General features: G+C 44.8%; 1 protein-coding gene across 1 annotated transcript in view; it reads left to right on the forward strand.

Moving 5' to 3' along the window:
- HOMER2 (homer scaffold protein 2) overlaps window positions 1-23,147 on the forward strand; it is a 79,772-nt gene that overhangs the window by 8,044 nt on the left and 48,581 nt on the right. Inside the window, 1 exon segment of the mRNA XM_075714108.1 lies at window positions 8,224-8,438. Coding sequence (XP_075570223.1) covers window positions 8,224-8,438 — 215 coding nt within the window.

The following is a 23,147-nucleotide window of genomic DNA, read 5'->3' on the forward strand; positions in this document are numbered from 1 at the left end:
ATTAAAAAGCAAGCGTTAATCTCCAAGCAGTAGCATCTGCAGCATATTGCAAGATAAGACTTTGCCAACCTGAAAAACTAAGCAAGATTCTAATTAAATCAGGGGAAAAAAATGATGAACTAGATATACATTTTATTTAAGGATGGCAGTTACATAAGATATCAGAGATCTCACGGTTGCTATCTGATGGGAAATGTTGCTGCCAGATCTCACAGACTATTTCCAGGGAGAGAAATCCTTGTTCCACTGGTTCCAAGTACTGTTGTGATTTTTGCCTTCAGCAGGGTCAGGACTTTGCTGTGGCTCTCCATTTGACTCGGAAGTCACGTTGGTCCTGTTGAAAGCTGCAGATGATCCAGTAATGAAGCAATGTGTCAGCATGGTGTGAGGAAACACTGAACTGTGAGTGCTGCCATCTTTCCAGTGAGGCACAAATACAAAGTCCTGACTATTTATGGTTAGTAAAGGTCCCAGCACACCTTTTGAAAAGTAAGGCTCTTAATCCCTGTGTGCTGGCCAAAATCTATTTTCAGTGATGCCACTCTGGCTATCAGCATTTCCTGTATTGTTCCAGGTGGAGACAGGGATGGCCATTGCATCCTGTTCCAAACTGCGTGCTGGACTCCTCTCTGTTTTGGAACAGCTGATATTTTCCAGAAACAACCACGCTGCAGTGGTGTGTGAAGTTATCTTTACATACACCTCACTTGTCTCACAGGAATGGAATGAGGATTAATCAGTTATGACTGAATCATGATCCCAGTGAAGTCAAAAGAAGGGTTTTTTCCATTGGCATCGTAGGGGCCAGGCTTGGCTTCTGTGTGGATATTATTGTTTTGAGATACCTGCATGGGAAAACAAATGAAAGTGCAAAGCATTACCTTGTTAAGGTGTCTGTGTAGTGAGAATTCCTTTAGCTGGAGAGGAAAATACATTTTAAAGGCTGTTTCCTCAAAAGTCTAGTTACTTGTCACAACAGGTGTTATTGTGCATGAGGAAATTCCAGTTTGTTGAATGTGTCTTTAAGCACGTGGCGTTGGTTGACTGGCATTTGTGGCTTTGCATGTCCTACACGTTCAAAACATGCTTTGTTACGCTTTCAGGGCTGGCTCCTGCTCTTTCCCCAATGCAGCTAATGATGTGGAATTGCATCTCAGAAGCCATGTTCTCAAACCCATCAATAATTCAGCTTTAAATATTGGAAGAAAGTTGAATACTGAGTGACAATAGCTGCAGGTTATTCTCTTTGACCAAATATTAATTCTTCTGGGCAAACAGAGGATCTAAAAAAGAGCAACTCTGGCTAGATTTCTAAGAGACTGCAAAATATTTCCTGCTTAGGTCTTCTGTCACATGCCACTTACGATGTCACATTTCAAACTGTAAATCAATTTACAAGTTGGACAAGTGATATCACTGAAAAACATTTTTGCAGGATCACCTAACTTCTTCCATGCAAATATAATAATAGTACATCTCTCATGCAACTATAGGAAAGAGTGGTCATGAACTATTTTGGGAAAAGCATACCCACCAGATGGACATAGAGAGAGTATTCAGTCAACCACTGAGGAACAGCAGAACAGTAATAAATATTATTAAAGGCGGGTATGGATAAAGATTAGCCTATTCCTGCAGGAAAACTATCAAATTAAACTTAGAAAAATGTTGGTACGTTCACAACATAAATCATGTGCTCTTCTGCAAATGAACAGTAAATGAAAAATAGAGGATACATGTCATCCATACTTTATAGTGTTGAATTCATTTTCTCAAGTATGTAAAAAAGGTTTTGATGTGTGTATATTAATATTTCTTTATTGGCTAAAGATGAATTTAAAACAAAACATAGCTCAAAGCTTTTCTGGAAGTTGCAAGTGTTCTGCTCCACCTTCCACCAAGTCCCATGGAGTTAAACTGAATTCTGTAACTGCGTGCTTGGTGTCATCTCCCATGGTAGAACACTGTGATCCCTCCTCTGGCTCCAAAGCCCCAACTGAACTATGGCTGAAAAACTTAATATGATATTAATGCATGGCTACTGCTGCCTGCCATCCTTTCGGTATTTCTTCAAAACCCAGGTAAGCACTCTGGATCTAGAGAGTGCTCCTCCAGGTGCTCGAGCTGCAGACATGTCCCTAAAATGGTTTTTTAAATATTTGCAAGTGACTAAAAATTTTGCCCTGATTTTTCAAAACATATGGATTTTATACACCCTTTATGGACTATGAAATTGCCCCAGAAAAGTGGAATCTGTGTTTACGATTAGACATGAGAACTTTTATCACTTCTGCTAACTAGAATTATACAAGACTGGATTTAATAGTGTTCACAGTAAATACTTTCTGAGAAGCAAAATATGGAGCTGAAAAAAACTGATTGTGTTTGTTTAACTGATTGGTAGTGTTTACGTATTTTGTCATCCAAGTATCATTGCAGTACAAAGTTATATTAGGTAGAATTAGGAATGCAGAAGTTCCCCTTGAGCTAGTTTTATCTAGGGAAGACATGCAGCCCAACTTGCCACCCAGTAGATTCTTTTAAAATGCATTTCCTCATCAAAGTATTCCTGGCATCTTTGTTTGTGGGAGCTGTTTTCTCATTGCTTTTTTGTCAAATAACTGTTTTTTTTATTTTTCCAGATTTTAATTATTAATGTAGTAAAAAGAGAACAAATTCTGCACGATTTGTGGCCTTCTGGCTTCACTTTTATTATTGATTAATTATTGTAGATCAGTGGGACCTAGACTTAAGGACTGGTATAAGTCAAGGTCTTTAACTTTATTTTAAAGTGGTATAAATTGAGTCCGGTAGGATTTTTTGGGTTTGTTTTTTTCTAATGCATTTTGGAAGCATAAAAATATTAGCCTACTTCTTAAATGGATCTTAATTGCTTTCCTTAGGACAGTCTGCAGGGTGAAAAACTCAACACTTTTTTTCAGAGAATGGTGCAAAACATAGCTTTTGTGGTGACAAATAGCTTCCTTCATAAATTAAAGTTATCCCTGTCTGTGAAAGACACCCATAGCTGGGCAATTCCAACTTCATATCTCTGAGTCAGGTCTGGCTTCCCTGAACTCAAGAGATTTTCCACAACTGGAGGAGAGAAATCTTGTGCTGTGGTGCCACTTGTGTCCTTATGAGCTTTAGCGAGAGCTTTGGGGTGCTCACCACTATACCTCAACCATCAGTTTTTGTAAATAGGCTTGAAATCCTGTGTGGCTTCATTCCCACCTGGCACCCTGTCTGTACTGCTCAGTCCTTTGAGAAATTCATCCAGGCGAGGAATCCAGATACCTCTGCCCACAAGAAAACATGTAAGCCTTTATCAAGCCATTGGGCATTCATGTAAATGAATCAGACCTCCGGCATACCCATGGAAATGTCTTCCTTTTCCAGTAAGGCAAACAAGGAGCTAGCTGATTAAGGGACAAAGTCCACCTGTGAGTAAGTTCTAAAGAAACACAAAGAATGAGGTATCTTGCACCAGCCTGAAGTCTGCATTCCTACAAGCAGCCAAGGCAAGCTGTTCTGGAGAACTAAAATGCCCTGAAAGGTCTGGCCCCGGCCTCTCTTCCTCTGTCCTATTTTATATGGGAATAGTGGGGGTTTTGGAGAGTGAGGGTGGGGATGTGGTGGGGAGTGACCCTTCAGGGAGGGGGCTGGGGATGGAGACCTGTCTGCTGGCACATCCAGGACCCTGGGAGAAGGGGGAGGGGGAGGCAGGGTGTCTTGGAGGAGGACAGGCTGCAAAAAGAAAAAACCCTAGGGACATCCCACATTGCCTTCTATCCCTTCCCATGGGTCCCACCGCTCTGCCCTCCCTTTCCTTTTGCCATACCCATCCCCTGCCCCCACATGTCCCTGACTGCACCCTGAAATTGTACCCACCTCTGCAAAAAGTCAGGTGTGGGGCAGCAAAATTCAGTTTTGCTTAGGCCGCTTGAGCTGCAGGATTAGTTCTACACATGATGCAGGACCACAGCAGAATCCCAGGCTCAGCAACGGGCCCTTGGCCCCGCAGCCCCCTTGGAGGCCAGACCCCCTTCCTGCTGCAGGAGAGCCCGCTGCAATGAGCCTGGGGGGATCTTCTCCGCCTCCCCTCTTTCCTATCCCCCCAGCCCCTGTGGCAGCACGGCCCGCCTGTCCGGCTCACTGACCCGCGCCCACACCAGACGTTGTTCATGCACCGTAGAGCCCGACGCAGCCAGTACGGCGGAATGGGCTAATTAAAAAGGCAGCATTTAAAATGCCAGTCCGTGGTTGCTTGGAAATGTAATCCAACTTCGGTATTATTTTCAAGCTTAGATTTTTGAATCCAAAATTCCATGTGACGGAAGAGATGGGTATTTAAACAGATGTCTGCAATTTCTTTAAAAAATAGAGATTGAGTTACAGATGGTAGAAAGGGCCTGAGAATTAAAAACTCCTGAGCTACAAGAAAATTTACATGTGAGCAAAATGATTTGCTGAAATGAATGGTCGTGCAATTCTGCATGTTTGAAAATTAAGCTTCTTTCACCAAAAATCTGAATATCTTTTCCCTTCCATATTATCTGCTTCTCTACTAGTAGCCTTGGCTGTCACCATCATCGTCACAGCCAAGTCGCAATATGAGGGTCCTGTTTCTAACAGAGAAGGCATATAGTTCTTTCTTTCTCCTACCTCTTGTACAGTTTAGCCTGCCAGGACCAAAAATTTTGATCTGAATTAGCTTAAAAAGATAACTAATCTACCCCATCTGCATAACTGGTGCCTGATTGCTCTAACTTCCATTTCATAAATCATAAATAAATGGAATTTTGTGATGTAAGCCTGGAAGGAAACCAGAGTCATCATCTGTACTTGCAGATGAAAATAATTTTTTTCTCCTTCTTTTGGGGATTTAAAAAGAAAATTACCAAAATAAACTTTGAGTGAAAAAGCTGATAACTTCTAAAGTGACATATGAAATGCAAAGCACTACATATTGGAAAGGAAAAAATGAACACATTTGGTACGGTTTTGAGGAGTAATTCCAGATCCAGCTCATCAGCTGGGAGACCTGTGCATCGCTGTGAGTAGCTTTATGAACATCTCCACTCATGCACATGTGCTCAAAAAAAAGCAGTATTAGGATGTATATGAAACAAGTACATAGACTCAAATCTTAGCTGTAAGGAGACTTTTACACGCAGTGCTCCTCACCTACTCTGCACAGTCCCAGTCTGCCCATTGCAAAACCAGTTCAAATTAGCATAATTTCAGAGAAGAGCAGCAAGACCCACTAGGTGCAGAAAAAAGCTGCCATGTGAAGAGTGACCAACCTTATTTACTTCACAGTGGAGTGGACATAATCAAAGTGTCTACATCAATGAAAACATTAAGAAGGAGAATTGGGGGTATCTGTTTTCTGTCTTACCTTGTAAGTACAAAGAAACGGGTCTGTTAAAGGGAACAAGGTTTGCTCCAAGTACAGGACCACCTTTACAAATGTTCAGGTTCAGTGTGCGCTCCTGGATGTGTCCCAGGCTGGATTTCCAGTAGACCAAAGAATGGAGGATGCCTAGAGCATCTGTCCCAAGTTGTTTATTAATGCTGACAGATCCTCTCTGACTACACCAGTATTATTAGAAATCTGTCAGCTTCTTACAATTTTGCAGCCTTCAACACTGTACCGGGTACTTACATTAAGGGCTGGGAGACCTGTGGTGGCTGGTAGGCCATTATTCTGGTTTTGCTGGCTTTCTTTATCTGTCTATGTTTTTTCTCTCTAAAGTCTTACTTAATATGATTTTTTGTTAGCTGTGTATTTGTCTTCATTGAGAAGGCAGCACACACCACAGTGTGACAATGACAGCTCCCTGCATTTACATAAAAATCTGCTTTGACCTGATACTTGCATATTTTACAGGACAACTTTTTTGAAAGTGAGGTAGAACGCTTGTGTACCTTCTATTACTCCACTTAGACAGGAGCTTCCTGGCACTAGGTAATTATACATAGAAGAATAAACTGCAAAGGATAATGAGAGAATGTTCAACCTACTCTTTTAAAGATGATTGACAAAACGCTTTTAAAAATGGGCTTCTCCTTTTTTACTTTTAAAGACAGAGAAAGTAGTCCTAAATGATTGTTCTTGGATTATTTTTGGAGGAGAGTGGAGAGGAGAACTGCTTTTACCTTAGAGGAAAACTGCTTTTACCTTAGAAATCACATGAATGTCAGCTTTGGGGGGGTTTTGGTCTTGCTGGAGGGCTTTTTGAAGGTCTCGGATGTTTATTGTGAGCTCTGACATTTTAATTGAAAGGACAGGAGTGTTGATTTTTTTAAACAAATAGATCCATTGTCCAAATTGTTTATTAGGTATTGGATTAAGTAGGTTTTAACAAAAAAAATCGTAAACCAGAGTGTTTTCAACAGTCTGACTTAAAATCCTTTCTTTTCTCAGTTGCTCATCTTCAAAATTTTATATCCAGTGATATTATAATTACATTAATTCCCCATTCGTCGGGGGATTTTGAAAACTAATTCTCTGTTTCAAATGTAAAAATCAAGAATTCCCCAAAGCTTTTTTGGTTAAACTTCTGGATAACATTTAAAGCTTGAAAATGGTTATTTGTCAAAGAAAAAAAAAAGGGGGGGGGGGTGGGTGGCACGGTTCTGTTGGAGTAAAAAAATGCAAATTTCATCAGTCTAGTTGGAAAAAAGAGAAAATCACAGTATGAATATTTTATTTAATACTATCTGCCATGGGAAATAGGGAGAAGACTGTCTTGAAGTGTAACAGTTGAAAAAGACTAAACAGCAGGTTTTCTGAAATAAAATTGTATCTAAAATAAAATAGAGTGGCAAAAGAGGACAATAGTGAAAGCCAAACAAAAGGAGAGAACAGAAAAACTGAGAGAGAGGAAGATACCACTGAGCTCTTTGCTTTTCAGAATGCAGACTGGGTACATACTCCTGATTGCTAGATCAGTTTTCTGAAAAGGATATTCACCCTGTATCTAGGAATCAAAAAATTATATCTTTAGGAGGCCCGTGGGAATAGGAGAAATTTCTCATCTAAAGAAGTTACATCCATTTACAGAATGTGGATATTTTTATTGCTCAGCTTGAATTGTACTGAGGGATCCTGTGCCTTCAGTATTTTGAGTCTTCCTGAACCGTGCCACAGTAATAAGAGCACACTCGTGAATACTAAATGAGGACTGAATTACCATCATGTACACATCCTGCATCAGAGCCAAATCGGAAGTGAAATATCATGTCACATATGAAAGCTTAAGAACTAATTAATTTTGATAGCATATTTATAGTTCTCATTTACGGAGAAGTGAAAATACTTTAAGAAAATGGAATACTAAATTATACTAAAATAATGTAAATCAGTGGGAACTATACTCAGATTAGGACTCTGTGACAGTGGAGGCGTTCAAGATGGAACTGTCTGTAGAGCAATCACTTCATTCAATATTGATAACGTTAAATGGTTTGCATGAGATCTGGGCCTCATCCAAATCCACGGGACTTTTACCATTGACTTAAATTGAGGACAGGACTTCATCCTCTTTTTGGCAGAAATAAGAGGACAACAACAGTGTGCCACACTGCAGAAAGAGGAATATCTCATCCATTTGGAATAACAGAGGGAATTTCAGATGGAGTGCACTTACAGAAACCCAAATATGAGTGGAAAACTGGGTTAACTCGCTGTCTGCCAGACCAAATGTCTCAGGGTCCTTGAGAAATGGGACCACAACTCTGTCTCTTCTAGAAGACAGTTCTGAAAAGAGCATAAATCAAATGAGAAGACCTTATGAACAAAAACAATGTGCAAAATTTTGTATCCTGCGAATTTCACAGCCCATTATGCTTCCATAAGCTTAAGCTTTTTTTGTAATTGGGGATGAAAATACACTCTTGAATGCAAGACTGGAAAAGATTAAAACATTAGAAAATGCTAGGGCAACTGCAGTTCCAATTTCCAATTTTCATCTTATCATGACACATGTAGTGCATTACCCCATTTTGATCCAATTCCATTAGATATTTGTAAGTCATGTACAGCACTGGTTCATAAAACATAGCTTTCAGATACTCACCAAAATGAGCTGATTAGTCAGAGAAGACTAAGACAACCCACCTCTGATGAATGGAGTGTGTAATTTAACAAAATGAAGTAAATGGTGTAAAACAGTGAGATAAAATCATCCAATTTGTGGCAGGAGTTTTTTCCACAAGATCGCCAGGCTGCTATTTTTTCCCCTCGGAGAACGCTACCCCTCACTGTTCCCCCAAGAAGAGAGGAATGGTCATATCACAGCAATATTCAAGGCTGCAGCCCATCGTGAACACGAAAGGCTTGTCACTTTTGCCGTGACTGCCCCGGGGGAAACGGAACCTCGCCTTCAGCTGGCAGAACGGGACATGGGAAGTCTTTAGATGTCAGTGATTAGGTAAGGAGTTAAGTGTCCTTCAACATCCACAGTAACCATCTGACCACAGCAAAGGGAGCAGGTATGTTGGAGTGGTGTCATCCCACAGCCTTTTGAAAATGGCTAATTCACCCTGCTTTTTTTCCCCACGGAAAATATTTGAGTGTATGGGATTGAAATTCCATTTAGGCGTTCCAGACATCAGGAAATAGTTGCCTGTCAGAGCGGGAGGCAGTTTCATTGTCCATAGCTGGAAGGTGTTAAGTTGCTGGTTAAATTTTCCTTTGAGGGTTTCCATGAGGTCCCCAGGTAATACCGGGGACAACCCCAGTCATTACAGATGAAGTTGAAGCAAGAAAACATAAAGCCTTTCCTACAACTTCTAAACTTTCTTTGAAAGAAAGGATAAATCAACATGAGATTAAAAAAAAAAAAGATGAAAATGATCACTCTTGATGGCAGGGTATTAATTATAACTTTGTGTGGGAGAAGTTAAAATCCTCACTTATGTGTGAATTGGGTGTCTTTTCCCCACAACAGAATAACTGTGTCTGTGTAGCACAGTCCTACGAATACCCGAACGAGCAGATCCATGGCTTTCCTATGGATTTGTGTCCTGCGATCACCTGTCAGATGTCAGTGCCACCCTCGTGGTTGGGCAGCCATAACACAGCTCTTCCACACTAGTGCACTTTTTCCTTCAGTGGAAAGGAATCATCCCTCTATGTTCGTGAAACCTATAGGGAAATAATGGCCTTGGGAGCATGCCTGGCACACATTTGCAGGGGTCTGAGGGCCAAAAGAGGGGCAGCCCCCCTGTTTTATACTCCTGATGCAGTGTGCACTTCTGGCTTGAGCAGCAGGCTTGGTGCGCGGGTGCGAGACCCAGATCAGGACTGTGGGGCTGGGTCTGCCAGGGCCCGTTGCCCAAATGCGCCTGAAATTGCCCGGTGGCTCGAAAGCTCCTCGGGACGGCAGGGCCGGCACGCACAAGCGGCCTGCGCTCCCTTCGTTTCCCCGGGAAAACGGATTAAAGGCGTGAAAAGTCACGGGAGGGCTCGATGGTGGGAGGGAATGGCGGGCGGGCGTTTCACAAGACATCCCTCGGCGGGGACATCGCCTCGGGGCCGGGAGGGCGTCCCCGGGCTCCGCTCTCGGACCGCAGCGCTGCCCGCGCCGCCGAGCGGGGGCCGTCGGGGGGGCGCGCTCCGGTGCGGGGCAGCAGCTCCGGGACAGCCGCTCCCGGGACAGCAGCTCCGGGACAGCAGCTCCCGGCACAGCAGCTCCCGGGACAGCCGCTCCCGGGATAGCAGCTCCGGGACAGCAGCTCCCGGCACAGCAGCTCCCGGGACAGCCGCTCCCGGCACAGCCGCTCCGGGACAGCCGCTCCCGGCACAGCCGCTCCCGGGACAGCAGCTCCCGGCACAGCCGCTCCCGGGACAGCAGCTCCCGGCACAGCCGCTCCCGGCACAGCCGCTCCGGGACAGCCGCTCCCGGCACAGCAGCTCCCGGCACAGCCGCTCCTGGACAGCAGCTCTGGGACAGCCGCTCCCGGCACAGCCGCTCCCGGGACAGCCGCTCCCGGCATAGCCGGTCGGGAAGCAGCCGGTCTCCCGGGGAATCCGGCGCCGGGAGGAGCATGTCCGGGACCGCCGGTCTGGGCTGCCCCCTCTCGCCGTTGGGGCTCCACGGCAGCGGGCGGGGCCGCTCGGGGGGCACCCCCCCAACTTCACCCGAAGTTTTCTCGCCGCCCCGTCCCCCTCCGGCGGGTGCCACCCCACCCACCCCCAGCAGCGCGGGCGCCGGGGGGACGAGATGCTGAAACCTCCCGGCGGGGCTTTTCGCTCCCCACCCGGGGCACAAAACCCCCGCAGGGGGACTCCCGCCGCCGCCGCCTGCCCGGGCCCGGGGCGGGGAGCGGAGGGGCCCCGGGGGCGCGCCCCGCCCCGCCCCGCCCCGCCCCGCCCCCGCCTGGCAGGGCGGCGGGAGCCGCGGGAGGCTGCTCGGTGCCGCCGCCGCCCGGGAGGGAGGTTATGTAAGGGGGAGGGAGGCGGCGGGAGGAGGAGCAGGAGCAGGAGCAGGAGCAGGAGCAGGAGCGGTTGCAGGACGCCTCGCCGCCGCCGTGCAGCCGCAGCCAGCCGGGGCCGGCGCCGGGGCGGCCGCATGTGCGAAGTGGGGACGCGGCCGCCGCTGGCCGCCGAGCGCGGGGAGCCGCCCGGGGGTGCCGCCGCCGCCGCCGAAAGGTGCCGAGACATGGGGTGAGTCCGCCGGGCCCCGACCCAGGCGTGGGCGCCGCCTCCGCCGCCCCGGCCCCGCGCCCCGACCCAGGCGTGGGCGCCGCCTCCCGCCCCGGCCCCGCCGCAGGTGCGCCCGGCCGCCGCGAAGCGCCGGGAGAGCCCGGCTGCCCTGCGAGCGCTCCCCAGACCGGCGTTTGATAACGCGATTAATCATTTACCGCCCGCTCGCAGCGGCGGCGGGGAGGCTCCCGCCCGAGCCGGCGCGCAGCGGTGGAAAAACACCCCCGGCAGCACGGCGCTGGCAAAATCCCCGCTGGAATACGCGGGGAGGCGCCGGGGGTGCCGCGGCCCGGGGGAGGCTGGTGCGGGGCCGGGGCTCCGGTCCCTCGCCGCGGGGCCGCTCTGAGCAGCGGCTTCGTTGTCGGCTCCTCCGTGCTCCGCGTCCGCGGGAGCTCCCGGCTGCTGGCGGCACACGATAAACTTGCCTGAACTGTGCCCGTTGGTCGCTAATTTGTGTAAATACCCCCCCCCCCCCCCTTTTTTTTTTTTAAACATGCCAGAAGTCTCTAATCACATGTGGCGGCCTCTTGGAGAATTGGTCTTGATCTGTCCAAAAATCGGTCCTGCGTTTTTCCTATCCTCTAACTTTAACGAGGGGACAAAAGCCAAATGCTGGCGTTAGAGCAGTTTGTGAACTAAATATCAAGAAACAGAGGTTAACGTTGTGCTTTTGGCTTGAACTATATATAGGTTTGAGATCCTCTGGACCAGAATGTCTTGGGGGATTCCAAACCCACACATTTAATTTGCTTTATTTTTATCCTATTATGTTCTCTTACACCTTTTCTCTTCCTTGTCTCTCCTCACCCCCCTGTGGCAAAGAATCATTCTCCGGTTTCTGAGCTTCCTCATGCTGCTTCCAACTATGCAAACTCCTACTATAGATTTGTTTATTATTGTCAAAGTGATATAATTTGAGACAATATGGGTAAATAATGAATTAAAATGCCTTGCGTGTGTCTGAATTTGATACCCAGGAGTACTGAATAGAAGTACAGGGGCAGAGGGAGAAATAAGATCTAAGTGAGCATCTCCCCGTGTTTCACTTCAGGATTACAAGAGCCTTGTCTGCTTCCTAATTATGTAAAGTTCCCCTGGAAAATAAAACAGAAACTGTCCTTGGGGTTGGAGAAAAAAGCATCAAAACCTGGCTGGAGCAGCGCTGCCCTGCTGAGTCCAGGATGGTCAGAAACATCCATCCAAAGGAAACTCGCCACGGTTTTACCTGGGTGTCTCTAAAGGCAAATATTTTTGACGTCATAATTTTTAACCATTTCTGTACTGGTACATCAGTTTAGCCGAAAAGTTTAGCTGTGGTTGGGAGAGAATTGAGTGGAAGGTCGCAGTGGTCCCCCGCCCGAGAGAATTGAGTGGAAGGTCGCAGTGGTCCCCCACCCCCTTCCGTAAGTCAGTCGTAGCTCTGGGCTCGGCGTGCTCCTGCTCTGCCTCCAGAGCTGTTCAAGCTGCCAAGGACTTGAAGGCTTTTGAGTGCTCTGGTTGCGCTCGTGTCTGCGCTGCTACGTACGCTGGGTTGGCTCATGCAGTCTTGTACAGGTACGAGGCACATTCACCGGTCTAGTTCAATATCCCGATCTAACGTGTTTCACTTCAAGTAAGTTATTTCAGTTTTACACCGGTGCACGGGAGATCAAGCTCCCGGCATCATTCACTTCCAGGGTTTTGGCGTGGGTTGTATGCACTCGTACACTCAGTGCAGAATGCAGACAAGGTGGTTTTTGGATACACGTTTTGCCAGTGTCTCACGTCATCTTGCCTTTCACCTTTCTGATACAGAGAACTTGGAAGTACGTTTGTGATAGTGTTACTGCAGCTGTGGCTTAGCCCACGTGGCTCAGGAGCAACCCCTGGGGGGTTCCTGCCTGTCCCATCTCTGTTGGCAAATCCTTCACTTCCGTGTGCTCCAGCTTTTCCTTCTTTGAAATGGGCACCTCTGTACTCATCTGTCTTTGTGAAGCATGTTGTGATCGGAGCACAGAGCTCAGTCTTTCTTACTTAAAAGAATATATTTTGTCCCAGGTGTACCAGTGGGATTTGCTTTCTGTGCACATTTTGGTGTCATGTATGGGGCACGTTCTCACAGAAATTGTGACAATAACTTGACTCTTAGCTCTTAAAATCTTTCTAATTTTTTTCCTTTTTTTTTTTTTCCTGGGGGTGACCATTGCTAATGATTCATTTAAATGCTGCCTGTGGATTTGGCAGTGACTGATGGTGCTATGAAACCTGATATAGCTACTTGAGCTCAGGAAAGCTATTTAAATTGCTTATTAGCTGTGAGCTGAGCTATTTAAACTGTTGTTTTAGTTCAACTTACTAGCCAGCAAGGTAGCATCAAGTTTTACAAAAGTAATTTACATGTTTAAAAAAATTAATGCCTGTAGTTCAGGGGATGTGAAAACAAAATTGTAAAAAAAAAAAAAAAGTATCCAGGAAAAAAAAAAAGGAAAATCTGCTTCAGTGCCCATTAAAGTCAGTGTGAAGGTTACTGCTGGCTGAAAACCATTGTCTTTGGGTCAAGCCACTGTTAAGGATCTCGCTGGACAAATGTTTACTTTAAAGGAACCAAATCTTTTCCTAAATCACCACTTTCTTCTACCCAGCATATCTGATAACTGCTCTTACCTCAATAGTCTCAGAGCTTAAACTTTAGGTATTTGAAAACCACAATATAATGCATTTCCAGCTGTAGAAATCTTTGTCTGAAAATACCACCTGATTTGTCTTTTGGTGTTGCGAGCCAAGGGCTAACACAACCAAGAACGTGGCTCACTTGTCTGTGCCTCTGATTTTAGTGAGCTGTACCTGCTCATCTAACAGCTGTGGTCTGATTCAATTTGACCTCAATTTAAGCAGTCTAAGCTAACTTTCCAGTTATAAAGACGCTTCAGGTTTAGTTATTAGATGATTTAAGGAGCTATTGGACAAGTGCTTTATCTGTGCTTACATTCTTTTACTATTTTCATTTCTTTAGTATCTTTGTATTTCCTTATCTGTCCATTACAAAATATTTCTTGTTAAGAGGCATGTGACAAGTATCCAGTTTGGATTAGACCTGTAAATCACTTCACTGCTGCTGAAGCTGTTATTTATATTATCTGTTGGATTAAAACTCAACTAATTTAAATACCCTCTGGCAATAAAATTGAATTTTAAATCTGTTTTATAAATCATATCAAAATGAAAATCAGGCCTCTGAGTGTTAGAAATTATTGCAGAAAGCTGTACAATCATGTAGAAGTGTGTGCTATACAGGTTAATGATGAACTAGCTCATAGCATGCATTTCTTTTGGCTGATAGGAGATGGCTTCTCTGTGCCACTTCCACAGGGGCTAATGTGGTAACTTGGTCCCATCTGGCTGGGATTCATCCGTACTTCCCCCAGGTGGGCTTTGAGCCCTCACCTTCCTCCAGGAAGATGGGAAATGGCGAGTTTCCAAGCCTAGGTCAAGCAATGAAGTAACCTCATCTTAAGGAGACTGGACTCATGAACAAAACGCTGCCCCTCCTGTAACATTTTTTTTTTCATGAAAAGGTGCAATTGGGGCCTATGTTTCTGAGAGTAGTCATATGTAATGTTTTTATTATGCAGTGACATTTAAGAGCATCAGGAAAGTCTGCCTTGCACTCTTCCCTTCTGCTGTTAGCAATAGTAACATCCATCGGCCAACGGCTTTATTTGGGGAGTAAAAGGCAAACAAATGGGAGGATGAGGAAAGAAGAAGCTGAAGGAAGCCGAAGATGTGGTGAAGCTAGTGTTATATAGGAAGACATTAATATTGGACGGTGTTCAAGCTGGCCTTTCCCAGTACCAGCAGTACTTTAGATACCATGGTGATAAGCTTTGCCTAAGAAGCTCCGTAGCAGGGAATAGCATGTGTGTTGCAGAGGAAATTCACCTTGGCTGTCGTCCAGCTCCCGCTGAAATCCATGGGAGTCTCGTGGCAGCTCCCTCCAAAGTTTGGCCAAGCCATCTGTCCATGAGGGAAGGGGGCATCCTGGGACCCTGGGAGTGGCGGGCAGATAATGGCACCAGCCTTCACTGCAAAGCTGGTGTCCCTCAAAGCAGGGCTGGGACAAACATATGCCCAAATGCAGCTGAGTTCGTACTGTGAGCTCAGGGACTCTTTTTTTGAGGTTTTAAGGTCAACAGCTTCAGTTCAGTTCCTAGCATAGCTCAGGGGGGCAGATTGTATCAGGCATCATCCAACTGGTGATGGTGTTGGTGTTCAAGGAAAGGGACTGAGATTTGATAGATGCTGAGGCTGTTAATCTCATGATTTTTGAAGCAGCTGGCTGGGGATGCTTGATCCTTCACAGCCTTGGTTCCTTATGTAGCTATTCCCATTTTGCTGAGTGGGTATAAATGGCCGCTGTTCTCTCTTGGAGAGTTCGGTATCTCTGTGTACAGATACAGGTGTCTGTACAAAATCCACTGGAAAAGTCAGGTCCAGAGAACTTTGAGTTCTGGGGCAGTATGTTGGGTTCACTGAAATGGATAGGAAAACTCCGTTTACCTCAGCAGTATGTATAAAACCTGTTATATGTAGTTTCTTTCTTACATTTAACACAATTTAAATAAGGTTAGAGAGGCAGGGAAGCTTAGTGGGGTGGGAGAAGGAAAGGAAAAAGAACATATAGCTAGATCATCATAAGGATTTGTGTATGCTTAGGATTTTGGTGTGGTTGCATTCAAGTGAGTAAACAAACCTGTAATGTTGGAGTGTTTCATCCAAGTCTGCTATCAAGTGAGAGACCTTGTTGCCTCTCGCACAATTATGTGAGGAGTTCGTAGCGGTGCAGATAGATGCATGTAACTGAATTTGGGCAAAAACCTCTTGTGTGAATAAGCTCCAAGGAAAACATGGGATTGGGAGAACTTACGAAACAAGCTGATGAAAGAGTAGCAGAAAGAATGATGAAGGAATGATTGGCATGAAAGACACAGTGGGTTAAAAAAAAAAAAACAAAAAACCACAGGGTCTACTAGAGGTAAGTTCAGCAAATTACAATAGGGAAAATATGCCAATACCACAATTAGTTTGAGTGCCCTGGCGCAAATTTCACCAAAACTTGCTCACATCGACAATGGTGTAGAAAGAGTGAACAGAAAGAAAACTTATCGCTAAGACAGTGATCATAGTCAAGTTGCTTTCAGCTACTAACCTAATTAATTACCACTGTTAAATTGATTATCACTTGAGAAAAAACTTATAAATAAAATATCCTCCACAAAGCTGGGATGTCCCCCAAGTCCTTCTTTTTATTTGAAAAGAGGATGGTGAGTAGGTCTCCTGATAACAAAGACATCATTTGAAATGTTAAAAAGAATTATTTGATGTTCAGTTCCTTTAAACTGGAAGTAGTTTTAATTGGTTCAAGATCTGACAAAGTATCTTAAACTGTTCAAGCATATTTCCAGCATGACTGAACCAGGCAGAGATGAGCAATGAGTTTGCTGAGAACCCAAGAGCAAGGGCATCAGCCTGGTTTGCATCTAGATTTTCTGCAATGCTGTGTATTCATTTTATTCATTCATTTGGCTCTATTAATGCAGTGTCTACAATAAATAGCCTCACCCATGAACATATATTGAAGGACATGTAAGCATTTTGAATCAGCTGTTGGTTTTCTGGTTGACTTTGTGATAGGGCGTGTGTAGAGTGGGAAGGTCCTCAGTCCTGAAGGTTGCTACACAGTCAAATCTCTGCCTGCTTTCACCTTGAATTGCTGTCCATCGTGTTTGTGCACTGCAAATACAACGTGTGACTTGTTTATACTGTGTTTTAGTCGTAGCTCTTTAGGATGTAAATATGCTTAGAGGAATGTATTTCAACTATGTTTCTCTGATAATTCAGCTGTACACAGTAAATAGCTGACAATCCCGTTATTAAATCTCAGAATGCGACAAGGGCACTGCCTTCAGACGAAGACAGGAAGCGTTTAAGCTTGAGCATTAAAGAAGCACTTTTAATGGCAGGAGCAATTAGGCAGGGAATAGGCCATTAGTATCAGAGAAGGTTACTGCTGCGCCATAGCCACACATCACCCAGCACAGGTTAAGAGACGGTGTGAGTAGGGGTTGTGTAATATGTGCTCATGCAAAATGCACAAGATGAGATTGGATGATGCAGTTGATCTTTGATTATATTTTTGATGACACATCCTAGCTGCTCTCTGCCTGTTTGTAAGAGAGAAATCGGCCCGCTGCTGCTGGCTTGGATGCTCTGTGCTTAGCTCATGTGTGACATGAGTGGCTGGCTGCTTACTCCTCATTGACGTAGCAACTATTAGAGGCTATTGGGCCCTCTTGCATCACTTGGAAATGCTTTGTAATGGTAATTTTGCCACTGGGGTCAGGATTAAATGAAGATAATATTTTAAATAATTGATGCTCGAGGCGTTTTAGGATTTGTTTAAAAAAATTGATGTTGCTGGATGACATCACCAAGCGGGACAGCCTGCTTAATGACTCATAGGGGAGCAGGAGGCTCTGCTGTGTAGGTGTTTTAGGATTTGTGGGCTTCATCTTGAAGGCTGGCAAGACTGGGAGCTTTAGCTGCAAAACAACTGTGGCTTTATCGTGGAGAAGAGCGAGCAAATTTGACACAGGGGAAAGAGGGCCTGGCAATGGAGGTGTGAGCAGAAGTGACTGCTGGTTACTGTGCAAAGCTTGTTCACTTCAGTGGCGACGCAGCCTCCTTTCCTGCCTCCCCCACACACTAGTCTGATTTTATGTATTTGACGTGGCTTATCAAAATGCAAGATTGTAAGAATTTCTGAAGTGACAAACTGTTTTTCTTCCGTCTGGAAGTTTCACTGCAGCCTACAGAATTTAGAAACTCAAACCCTGCTGCAATTCAGAAATAAATTTTCTGTAGAAATTGCACTCTTCTGTCTACACATCAAGGGGCCTGAGAGAGCCCTCCAGAGCAGCTAGGTGTTGTTCCCTGTTAGCATTTGCATTATAATAGTAGAAGTCCTGCAACTGCATTCTTATCGGGTGAGGTTTAGTACATCAGCGCAGTAAGACAGCAAAGGCCTCTTTGGAATATGTCTAAAAATATGTAGCCAGCTTGTACAATATTTTTTTCCTAAAGCTACTTCTAGTTGTACTGAGCATCCTTCCTTGTGGACTGTGAAATGGTGTGTATGAGTACTTACTGTATAAATACTTGTTTGCCTCTGCTTAACGCTTAGCAGTAGACCCTCATCAGGTATGGAATACTGTATTTTGGGGAGTGAAAAAAAAAATTAAATCATGCATGGTTCTGAAGGGAAATGTTAATTTTATTATGCGGAGGTGTGAACATCTTATTTTCAGTATTCATCACTGATTGTTTCATCCCTGGAAGAAGGACAGGTAATGTAGCCAGAGCTGGGAGTATTCAGCAAGGCTTTTCCTTTTGAAAACATAGTACTTCAAGATGCATGCTGTCTCTCCTTCATATTAATGGCATTGCAGTGACTGACTCAAGTTCTTTGCTTTTGGTGAGTTGCTCTGTAATAAGTAAGAGCAACACTTTGTTGTTGCCTTTGTTTCATTCCCCGGTTTTATCGGGCTTTTGTATTCCCGCGTCCCACTATAAATCTGTTGCACACATCTAAAATGTCTCCCTGCAGTTGTTTAAGTGGGAACACATGATCTGTTTTGTGATATTGAAAACTGTCAATGAGAGAACATTTGAAAAAAATGGGAGGAATGCTCTGAGAGATGTGCAAAATGTCACTGACCAGCACGCAGGGCTGTGCTGGGGCTCCGGGCTGCTTGGAGGATGCGTGGGTAAACATGGGGAGAGTCTGACACCTTATTACTGTTTTTCAGAGATGGTGATGTCTAAAGACAAGGCAGGAGCTCTGTTCTGGTGGGTAGTTCAGACAGCAGTGCAAAGATGGCCACAGCGCAGTTGTCCCCCTGTCTCTGCCTTGACATTGCGCAATCTCTAACCAGGATGTACCTGTGCACTGCCCCTCCAGGTAAAGCCCCCACCTCTTACACCTTCACGTAGTCCAAACCCCTGCTAGCTCCAAAGTCAAAATACTCCTCCCTGATCTGCCAGGAGGTTTCTGCCCAGACAGGGAAGCCCTGAGGTGCTTATGGGCACAGCATACACCCAAGGGCACAACCATTGCCCTTGGGTATACAAGGAGGAGATAAAAGCACCTTTGGACTCTACTTATGTACACATGTAATCCAATGATTTGTATAATAATCCCCTCTCCTCCAGCTGGGATAGGGAGAAATTTATTCTTTTATGAAACAATAAAGGAGATTTAGTTGCCTAAAACTTTACAGCACACAGGTGAATGAGAGCTCTCTCTTTTCATAATTATTTTATTTTGTGTTTGACAGCTGTTTGTCACTTATGTAGTCCATTACAGGAGATAGCTAATTTTCTGCGGTCTGTTGTTTATAGAGGTGGTCTTTATAATCTTCTAAAAATGCTAATACATAAAAAGGGAGTCTGATTTGGTTTATGGTTCTCTTCAAGACAAGCAGAAACTGGCTTGACTGAGAACAGGGATTTGACACTTCACTGCATCCACCCAAATTCAAGGAAATGCAATTAAAGCTTGAATCTCTTATCTCCGTTACAATGAAACACAATAGCTGTGGAGCAGGGGTCAGATCCCACATTGCAGAAGGGGAGCTGTTGGTTTGGGAGTTTTTTGGGGTAGATGCTGCTCGCCTCCTCCCAGGCAGATCCAGTGCGTGAGTCCGTGCTTCCTCTGGGAGCTTTCCTTTCCCTCTGTGCCTCTTCCACCTTCTTCTGTGTTTTAGAGCAGGGGAATAGGCGTTTGTGCATAATGTGAAATTCCACTTTGTCTTTTGAGAGATCTGAAGGACAAATAATGTCTTTAAAGTTTCCGTGCGATCCTCAAAGATGTTCCCTGGACAGAAAGTTCTGAACATCTGTTTTCTGAGATCTTCAAAACTGCACGTTATGGAAGATGCATCAGCTTTTGAGGACTTAGTTGTATGCAGCCTGATGCTCCCAACAGTCTCTCTCACCGTGCTTTGCCTCCCCAGACTTCTCTGCAAAGCCTGTGGTTTTGCAGAGGGCTGTGGGGAGGGCTTCCTTCTTTAGCTGGACTGGGCTCCTCATGAAGACTGGGGTAAATACCTCTCCTGTGGCTGTGGTTACCTGCTTTTCCCTCTACAGGGAAGGTCTGTTCTGAATTTTTCAGTCTCGGAGCAGTAATCCTGCCATATGTATTGTTCAGATCTTTGCAAGAACTTTTCTCCATTGAGTTAGAAATTAGGATTTCAAATTTTACGAAGGAGAAGTTGCCAAAGTTTTTATATTTTAAGCTTAGAGTTTGGAACGGAATCAAAATATCTAATTCACTTTGCATTCCCTGTTTGGTCTTTCCTCCCTACCTTATGAATTGGCATCCTTGTCCTTAAGACATAGAGCAATATTGTGCGACTCTGTAAGGCTTCTCCCATGAAATATCGAAGTAACATTGCACTGATTTGCAACACATTTTCAAATGACTGTTAAATTAGCGTAAGTGACATGAGGTTGTACTGGAAAGAGTTTATGCTCATCAACTGCTTTACACGATGATGTCTGAATTATTGGCCAGAAGAGAAAACAGACACACGACCGCTGGGAATGATGTGGGATGGTTCACTGCCGCCTCTTACTTCTTAAAAGAATGACTGATTTCCATGAGTTGAACGGGGTGGTCCAAACTTTGCACCTTGGATCTAAGTTACTTTTCCTCCCTTTCTTTTCTTTTTCTGTCTGCTTTTGGCACTCCTCCTTCCCCAGCAGTGACACTGGAGCTGCCGTGGCTGCCTGCGGGGAGGGCAGCCCGGCCAGCGCCCGGGGCGGCCGCAGCTCTGAGCCTGGGTCAAAGCGTCGGCTGGGGAGGCATGTGCAAAAACACGGGGCCAGTCTGGGTTCTCTAGGGAGAAATGGGCAACTGAAATGCTCTTTTGCTGCCCTGCAGGGGTAGTAAAGCTTACAGATCTCTCAAAACACAGTTTTCTTTTAGTAACAGAGGCCTTACAAGTCAAATCGATTTAATTCTTAGGGTGCTAAAGTGTGAACGTGCAAAAGCATAGTAAGAATTTCTCACCAATTGGCACCTTATCCTCAGTGGCTGAGTGAGTACTTGATCCATTCTTCATACTAACACCAGGCACTAATTTTAGATCACAGGGGCTACGAAGAGTGCAGTTTCTAGCTCTTGACTTGCTATATTTTACTTATGGCAACTAGAGGAAACTGGTGCATAAACTTTTTCCTCCCCCAGCAAGGGAGGTGTCTGCCTCCACTAGCAAAGAATCTCCTACCATGAGAGTGCACTCAAAACAAATTACTGCGGAATACACGACATGATTTTTAATCCTGTTTTAAAACAATAAAAGTTCAAAATTTTGTTCTGAAAATGAAGCAAATAATAATTTAAGTTGTGCAATATTGGTTATTATTCTAGCATAAAAGTCTGTCTAGAATTTTTTGAGCTGATTTTGCTCACATTTGTTTGGTATAAACAAGCAGTAACTTAGAGCAGAAGAGGATCAGGTCTCCTGCATGCACTCTCCTGTTGTTTTGAAGGGTGAATTCACTGCTGCTGCATAAATCTCATAAAAGGTTCAAAGCCCCACAGCAAAAGTATTAGTAAAGGACACAGCCATAAGCAGGTTGTGTCATCTGGGATGCATGTCAGCCTGACGTATTATCCATCGAGTGCTTTGTTTGCATTTGGTAAATATGATGAGCTACTGGCTTTCTGCTGAAGTAGCACTGCAGAACTTAGCAATGGCTTATCCAGTCGGCAGTGAGCAGGATGAGCCTCTGGTTGCCATCCAGCTGGTTTTTTTTGTTTCACAGGATTGCTAGGGCATAGTTCTGTCCTCACACACTTGATTCCTCTTTTGGGAGCAGACATGGGGACAGCTAAATGCATATAGTGCATGTATAGCCCTACTCCAGAGACCCTACTGTCCGTGGTTTGGGCAGTCCTCCACTGCACTTGCATGGGCCATGGCTGGGTATGTGGCTGCCTGTCCTGGTTTCGGCTGGGATAGAGTTAGTCTTCTTAGCAGTAGCAGGCATAGTGCTGTGTTTTGGATTTAGTAGGAGAAGAATGCTGATAACACGCTGATGTTTTAGTTGTTGCTGAGTACTGCTTATGCTAGTCAAGGACTTTTCAGCTTTCTATGCTCTGCCAGGTGCACAAGAAACTGGGAGGGGGCACAGCCAGAACAGTTGATCCAAACTGCCCAAAGGGCTATTCCATACCATATGGCGTTGTGCTCAGTATAGAAACTGGGGGCAGTTGGCCAGGGGGCAGTGATCGCTGTTCGGGAACTGTCTGGGTATCGGTCGGCGGGTGGTGAGCAATTGCATTGTGCATCACTTGCTTTGTATATTATTATTATTATTAATATCATCATTGTATTGTTACTATTAGCATTACTATTTTACTTTATTTCAATTATTAAACTGTTCTTATCTCAACCCAGGAGTTTTTCCTCACTCTTACTCCTCTGATTCTCTCCCCCCATCCCATGGGGGTGGGAGGAATGAGCGAGCGGCTAGGTGGTGCTTAGTTGCTGGCTGGGGCTAAACCACGACACTACCTTTAAAAATAGAACAATAACTTCAATGTGTTCTCAACCAGAGAGCAGAGAAGGAATAAAAAATACCAGGAAAAGAAAGTGTGTACGTATGAGTGTTGCCAACTCACAGGGCAGCCGGCCTATCAAGCAGCAAATAGTGGCAACTAAATAAGGGCAATGCAGAATAGCTAAAATGAGGCATGTTATCCACTGGCTATCACAGCATCGCTGTATTCCAGCGGAGGACCCAGTACACAGCCGGTTTCATCAATAACTGTGCGATACCCGCAGGCCCTCGAGCCTGCACTGAACAGGAATCCTGGGAGAGAGCCCAACCCCGGCGTGCTGGCCCATCCAAGCCCATCGTTTTTATCCCAGTTCATGGAAAAATTATTTTAGATCATCTCATTGCTTTAAACATTTAGGTAAGTGTTAATATACTTTCAGCATGGTGGAAATAATCACCATATGGCTGTAAGATTTGCCATCTGTCCAGAGATGCCAAAATACAATTAGTCCACGTAGGCCATTTATCAATCTATAAGTGACAATATTCGTAGACCCTGGCAACTTTGGCTGCTGAGAGAATCAGCACTTGTATAGGCCTACCTGTCTGGCCTTATTTACGATCAATACATAAATGAGACGGAAAAAATCACATTGTTCAGCTGTGTCCTCTACCCTTGACAGAAAGAAAAAAAAAGTCTATATTGGTGTAAATGAGACTGAGGAAATGTTACGCCTTAATTTTTGTAGCACTAATTGGATTTTTATGTCTAGTAGACCTTAATTTTATAAGGCAAAGCTAGATTTTCTTGCAGTCTTTCAATCAAAAA

Source organism: Pelecanus crispus, chromosome 7 (genome assembly GCF_030463565.1).
Source record: "Pelecanus crispus isolate bPelCri1 chromosome 7, bPelCri1.pri, whole genome shotgun sequence".
NCBI classification, from domain to species: Eukaryota; Metazoa; Chordata; class Aves; order Pelecaniformes; family Pelecanidae; genus Pelecanus; species Pelecanus crispus.